Here is a 7674-nt window from a genome sequence, read left to right as displayed (position 1 = left end):
GTAATGTCATTTGGATTGACAAATGCTCCAGCAATTTTCATGGACCTCATGAATCGAGTATTTCAGCCCTACCTTGATCAGTTCGTCATAGTGTTTGTTGACGATATTCTCATATACTCAAAGAGCCACGAGGAGCATAGCCAGCATTTGAGGACACTGTTGCAGGTTTTGCAGAGTCGCAAGTTATTTGCGAAGTTCAGTAAGTGCGAGTTTTGGTTGCAGAAAGTAGCGTTTTTGGGGCATATAGTGTCTAGCAGTGGTATTGAAGTGGATCCAGCAAAATAGCAGCTGTTAAGGATTGGGTTGAACCGAAGAATGCATCAGAAATCCGCAGCTTTTTGGGTTTAGCCCGGTTTCTACCGTAAGTTCATTCGGGGATTTTCGTCCATAGCAGTGCCACTCACTTCACTAACCGAGAAGAATGCTAAATTCGTGTGGAGTGACGAATGTCAGAAGAGCTTTGATACTTTGAAGCAAGCTCTTATTTCGGCGCCAGTGCTAGCCATGCCAACAGGGCAAGGTGAATTTGTGCTTTATACCGATGCATCTAAGCTCGGATTAGGCGCAGTGTTGATGCAACAAGGTCGGGTTATAGATTATGCTTCCAGACAGTTGAAGGTGCATGAGAAGAACTACCCGACGCACGATTTAGAATTAGCCGCAGTCGTCTTTGCATTGAAGATTTGGAGACACTACTTGTATGGCGAGAAGTGTCAAATTTTCACTGACCACAAGAGTCTGAAATACTTCTTCACGCAGAAGGAACTAAACATGAGACAGAGGCGATGGTTGGAACTGGTGAAGGACTATGATTGCGAGATTAGCTACCATCCGGGAAAAGCTAATGTTGTGGCAGATGCCTTGAGCAGGAAAGTTGCAGTCATAGCTCAGTTATCAGTGCAGAGACCTCTTCAGTTTGAGATTCAGAGGTTTGGTTTGGAAGTATACCGTAAGGGCAGAGCACCAAGGCTGTCTAATTTGAAACTCCAGTCTTCTCTGCTAGACCGTATCCGGACAGGTCAGTCTTCAGATGAGCAATTACTGAAATGGAGACTGAAAGACGAAGCCAAGGGCAGTGTTCTTTACTCAGTGTCAGATGGTATCGTGAGATACAGGGGCAGAATGTGGGTGCCTAGTGTTGATTCGATCAGACAGGATATTCTGACAGAAGCACATGCATCCCCGTATTCTATTCACCCAGGAAGTATTAAGATGTACAAGGACCTGCAGATCCTGTATTGGTGGCCAGGGATGAAGAGAGACATCCGCAGATTCGTATCAGAATGTCTTACTTGTCAGCAAGTGAAAGCTGAACTACCAGAGGCCAGCAGGGATGCTTAAGCCGCTCCCTATTCCAGAGTGAAAATGGGAGAATATCACTATGGATTTCGTCGTTGGATTGCCTAGATCAGTGAGAGGCTTTAATGCCATTTGGGTTATTGTGGATCGACTCACGAAGTCAGCGCACTTTTTGCCAGTAAAGACGACTTTCTCCATGACGCAGTATGCGGAGCTTTATATCAGGGAGATAGTCCGTTTACATGGGTTCCCAGTTTCGATTGTGTCCGACAGGGACCCGAGGTCTACGTCATCCTTCTGGAAGAGCTTACATGCAGCCATAGGGACAAAGTTGCTGTTTAGTACAGCTTTTCACCCGCAGACAGATGGCCAGTCTGAGCGAGTGATTCAGATTCTGTAGGATTTGCTGAGAGCCTGTATGATTGATTTTCAGGGGACTTGGGAGTCTAAGATACCACTAGTGGAGTTTACCTACAACAACAGCTTCCAATCATCTATAGGTATGGCTCCCTATGAGGCATTGTATGGACGGAAGTGCAGATCACTAGTTCATTGGGATGAAGTTGGTGAGAGAGCAAATCTTGGTCCAGAGATAGTTCAGCAGACTGCAGATGTGGTGGTCAAGATTCGAGACAGGATGAAGACCGCCCAGAGCCTTCAGAAGAGCTATGCCGATAAGAGGAGGAGAGATCTCGAGTTTGCCGTTGGTGATCAGCGTATTCGTCAAGATAGCACCTATGAAGGGTGTAATGAGATTTGGGAAGAGATGCAAGCTGAGTTCGAGGTTTATTGGGCCGTTCGAGATTTTGGACAGAGTTGGGACATTAGCTTACCGTGTAGCCCTTCCGCCGAATCTGGCCGGGGTACACAATGTGTTCCACGTCTCTATGCTAAGGAAGTATCTAGCCAAACTTTCGCATATTCTGAGCTATGAGCCGTTGCAGCTTGCTCCACACCTGTCATATGAGGAGCGACCGACTCAAATCCTGGACAGACAGGAGCACAAACTCCTGAACAAAGTGACTAAGTTGGTCAAAGTCCGGTGGCTAAATCAATCAGTGGAAGAAGCCACTTGGGAGTCAGAGGCAGATATGAGACTTCGCCACCCGGAGTTGTTCGGTAAGATTCAATTTCGAGGACGAAATTTTTATAAGTGGGGGAGGAACTGTAGTGCCCAAGAATCAGCACACGTATAACCCATGCATTTATTTAATTGTTAAATATTTTATTCAAGTTTAAAATGATTTTAGTGATACATGATTTATTTAAATGGTATGATTTTAATGTTTTTGTGATGCACGTTAAAATGTATTTCAATTGTCATGTTTCAAGCGATTATTCGAAGCGGGGTCGAGGAAAAGACCGGTGACGATTTTTGGTATTTTAAAATGTGGTATTTTAATTTTTATTCAAGAATGGGGCATTTTAAAGGATTTACTAAGCTTTAGTATTTTTACAAGCCTTATTTATTTATCTAGGGATTTTAGAATTTTAAAGTTAGCATGGTGTACCTTATTTTTTTGCTAAGTAGTAAAGTTTGTAAAATTAGTGTGGATTTTACTTAAATTGGGTGACTTTTATTTAAGGATTAGTAGGGATAGTATTTTATTTAATGTGTTAATTGAGTAACTTTTAATTAGCACCTTAATGGTAGAATTAAGCAAAAATTTAAGTCCCTAATTATTAGCCTAACACACGCGCACACACTTATTTACACACACTTACACATATAACACACACACACATCTCCCTTATCCCCATTTCATCATTTTAAAAGAAAAATTTTAGGGTTCTTGGCACAAGAACAGCAGCCGCCCCATCACCTAAATCTTTTCAGCAAATTTTTGTTGATTTTATTGCAAGAAATTCGAGCCGCAAGTAGTCCCGGATCAAGCCTCGCTCCATTCCCGCATCAGGTATCGCCGTTTCGGTAAAGTTTATCATCAAAAGGCACGTATAATCTCTCTTTTGCTGCATCGATCATGTCATATTATGTGTTGCGTTGTTTTATGCGTAAAATTCATGTATGATGTTCATAGTTGGGAAGGTTAATTGTTTGGATCGATTTTGAAGGAAAATTTTTAGATCTAAATCACATTTTTACTGTTCTTGTTAAAATTGTGAATTTTCGTTCGAGATTTTGAGAAAACTTTAAATAAGAAAAATGTAGAACTTTTCGATACCTTCGATTTGATATAAAATTCGAGTTATTCGAACAAAAATTGAGTGAGTTATGATGTTTTTCATGGGACTGCTCAAACTGCATTTTCAGAAATTATTGATGTTGATGTGTTCTTGAAGTTTTAAGGTTGTAGGCTTCGTTGGGGATCGACGGATGATCGTTGCTGCTTATAGGTACATTGTTTAAGATGTTGGGATGGTTATTAACGTTTGGTTTTGTGTCGATAGGCAATAAGTTGAAACAAGAGTCGTAGGAAAGTAAATAGTGGCAAATTTCGGGTTGTGTCGTTGTCATTGATTGTCGTTGCTCTCGGGAATAATTTTAATGGTTCACTTGGGTTTGATACAATGCCTTAGTGTCCTAAGAAGTGTCTTGCTGGTGTCGATTTGTAGCCATCGAGTTTGGTTGAGGAGAATGTAATATTGTGTCAAGATTTTTCTCGTAGGTTTCGACCTTCAGTGCTTAGCCGGACCCCCATACGGACCCTGGCACGGGGTCCATGCCTTTGTTTTCTCTTTGGTGTCAAATTTGCACAGGTACACGGACCCTTACCCGGACCTCTACATGGGGTCAATGCCTTTGTTTCCTTTCGGTGTCTTTTTACGGAGTCTAGACGGACCCTTAGACGGACCCTGACACGGGGTCCGTGTCCACCCTTCCTTTCGAGTTCTTCTCACCCGAACCTATACGGACCCATACACGGAGGTAGGCACGGGGTCCGTGTCCTTCGTATTTTGGGAAAAATTATGGTATGCTTTGAGGTTTGAGGTCAAGGTTTAGTACAATGATTTACAAAGTCGAGTCATGGGAATTTTAGAACGTCCTAAGGAATTGATTGAACTTGTAAGTAAGTATGACTGATACCTCTAAGCTATGCAAGTAAAGTATGCAGTTTCATGTTAGTATGTGCAGCAGCAACGGCCCCAATCGAAGTCCAACGAATCCCTCAACGCCAAGTAAGTATGTTGACGTGCAAGAAAATATTTTAAGTTTTTGAGATATGCTAAATGTCTTGTGACCAAATTGAATGGGTTTGGAAGTCGGTGAACGTGGCCGAGGACCTCTTCACCCCGTTAAATTATGAATGGGTTAGATCGTGGTTGGAAATCGTTAAATTATGAACGGGGACCAACCAGCCCGTTAAATTATGAACGGGGATCTCATGTATGTGGCAGTGGATACGTCCCTGTCAGCCCAGTACTGTGGTTTGTCTGATCAGGCGTTTATTTAGTATGGGTCACTTGCTTTGAAACATCCTCTACGCAAAATGAAGTCATGTATGTTTAAGTATGATCAAGTATGCAAGCATGTTTATGAAAGCTTTTAAGTTATCGCACGTCTATGTATGTATGCAAGTTCAAGCTCATTTCAAATCCAAGCTTCAAGTATGTATGTTCTATTTTAAGGTTGCATGCGATTTTATTATGTACTACTTGCTATTCTCAGTTTATACGTGTTTAGTCTTTAGACTCACTAGACTTGATCGATGCAGGTGAGGATGTCTATGAGGAGACAGGAGGTGGGGACCAAGGAGCAAGCTTGGACTGAGCGGAAGGCTAGACCCAAGGACCGCCCCCGCTATTTTAATATTTTAAGCAAGAAAATGTTTATACTCTGATTTTATGCTTTGTTGCGAGATGTTTTGAGCAAGCTCTTCTTTTAACGAGATTTTTATTGGTGAATGGATGATGTAGTGACGACCGTATTGATTTTATTTTGTATTCAAGAAAATTTTTAGTTTTTCCGCAAATTTTAAGTTGTAAAAAGTACGGTTCGTTACAGGTCCATTCGAACTTGGTAGCTTTCCGTGTCTAATTTGTCAATGGCAAAGCTATCTTTGAAAAGTCGGCTATGAACCGTCGGTAATACCCTGACAAACCAAGAAAACTCCATATCTCTGAAACTGTCTTTGGAATGGACCATTGCTTGATAGATTCAATCTTAAAAGGATCTACCGAAATTCCTTCTTTTGAAACAATATGGCCCAAAAATGCCACCTGCTCCAACCAGAACTCACATTTCTTTAACTTGGCATACAATTGCTTATCCCTCAATAGCTGCAACACAATCCTCAAATGCTCACGATGAAGTTCTCGTGTCTTTGAGTAGATCAGATTGTCATCAATAAAAACAATGACAAAAGTGTCCAAATACATCTTAAAGACACGATTCATCAAATCCATGAAAACTGAAATAGCATTGATTAGTCCAAATGACATCACCAAAAATTCATAATGGACATACCTGCTTCTAAAAGCACTCTTCGGTATGTCCTCTTTTTTCACCTTCAATTGATGATAACCAGACCGAAGGTCGATCTTCGAATATATTGCTGCTCCTTGCAATTGATTAAAAAGATCATCAATACGTGGCAAAAGGTATTTGTTTTTCACTGTTACCTTGTTGAGTTCTCGGTAGTCAATACATAATCGCAATGATCTATCCTTCTTTTTTATGAACAAAACTGGAGCTCCCCACAACGAGGAACTAGGTCGGATAAAACCTTTATCTAATAGCTCCTGCAATTGAGTCTTTAATTCTTTCATTTCAATAGGAGTAATTCTCTATGGAGCTTTGGAAATTGGAGATGTACCTGGAATTAAATCAATAACAAACTCCACCTCTCGATCAGGTGGTAATCCAGGCACATCATCAGCAAACACGTCAGGATAATCCTTAACCACAACAATATCCTGTAATTGCAAATTACTTTCTTTTTGCACATCAACCACTGAAGCTAGAAAACCCATACAACCTTTGGGCAACAACTTATTTGCTTGAAGGCAAGAAATAATAGGAATACCCATCGAAGAGCCTAGACCAACAAACACATCACTATCATGGTCATCAGCTAAAAACTTCACTGTTTTGCTCACACAATCGATCACCGCACGATAAGCAAATAACCAATCCATACCCAATATAACATCAAATGCAACCATCAGAATAACAATAAGATCAGCAAACAATAATCTCGCACCCAATTGTACAGGACATGCCTTGATAATATTAGTGGGACAAATTTCATCCCCAGAGGGCAACACAATATTGAAGTGTAATGGCATAATAGTAGGTTCAACAGATATAGAATGCATAAACACTTCAGAATTAAAATAATGGGTTGCACCAGTGTCAATCAATGTAATTGCTTCTTTGCCGTAGATTAAAATATTACCTGATATCACAGAAGAATCAGGATTAACACTTTCCTTCGTCATAGCAAAAATTCTGCCTTGGACTTTACCTTTGCCTGAGGAGAGAGGACATTTCAATGCCGTGTGCCCCATCTCCTTGCATCTAAAACATCGTCCACTACCCACAAAACATTCACCCTTTTGTGGCTTTCAACACTTGGGACACAATGGTCTCTCAGTAACAGAAGAAGGCACAGTAGGTTTATTACGCTGCTCCATTTTACCTTTACCTTTGTGGCCACCTCGTACATTTGCACTTGCACCTTGGCCTCTTGCTTGGAAAGCTTGCCTTCTTAGCTGCCTCTCTTTCTCGATCTCTTGCTCATCGTGCTCGGCTAGCAAGGCCCTCTCAACAATATCCTGGTATGTGACCACCTTGGACATATGCAAATCTCTTCGAATCTCTGGCTTCAATCCACGAAGGAAGTGTTAAACTTTATCTTTATCATGCTCAGCAATAAAAGGAACAAAGACACATCATTCTTCAAACTTCAGGGTGTACTCAGTAACAGACATAGCATCTTGCTTTAATTCAAGAAATTCTTTCCCCTTCTTGGCCTTGACTTCGCTTGAGAAATATTTGGCATAGAATAAATCTTTAAACTCGTTCCACTTTAATTCTTGAACATTAACTGTCACCTTGGTGGCTTCCCACCAGATACGAGCAGCTTTGACCAACATAAACACAGCACAACTTACCTTCTCTTGGTCAGTGAACTTCAAATAATCAAATATGGCTTCCAATGATTTGATCCATTCCAGACCCATTAGTGGATCAGGACCACCGATAAACTCCGGAGGGTTCATACGTCTGAAACAATCATAAGCACCATCTTCAGAACATTCCGTTTTGCCTTGACCTCTCCTTGGCCACGACCCTGGGTCGTAGTTTTCATGCTAAATAACTGTTGAATTTGTTCGCCATGGACCTTTGCTTGCTCCTTCAATAACTTACTGAATTCATCTACCACCTTTGCAGTCTTATCAGGGGTCCTATCA

General features: G+C 41.2%; 1 protein-coding gene across 1 annotated transcript; it reads right to left on the bottom strand.

Annotated features, from left to right (window-relative positions):
* Window positions 1–6045: 6045 nt before the first annotated feature.
* On the bottom strand, window positions 6046–6768 carry LOC142552386 (uncharacterized). Its single transcript, XM_075662161.1, has one exon. The coding sequence runs from the start codon at window positions 6766–6768 to the stop codon at window positions 6046–6048; it is 723 nt and encodes a 240-aa protein (XP_075518276.1).
* Window positions 6769–7674: the final 906 nt, after the last annotated feature.

Source organism: Primulina tabacum, chromosome 7, assembly GCF_025594145.1.
Source record: "Primulina tabacum isolate GXHZ01 chromosome 7, ASM2559414v2, whole genome shotgun sequence".
NCBI lineage: Eukaryota > Viridiplantae > Streptophyta > Magnoliopsida > Lamiales > Gesneriaceae > Primulina > Primulina tabacum.
Note: the sequence above shows the minus strand (reverse complement) of the source record. Positions and strands in the feature narration are given on the sequence as shown.

What these genes read in the sequence shown, in the direction of transcription:
- LOC142552386 (XM_075662161.1), bottom strand. Translation starts at nt 6,768, where the DNA reads ATGGGGCACACGGCATTGAAATGTCCTCTCTCCTCAGGCAAAGGTAAA.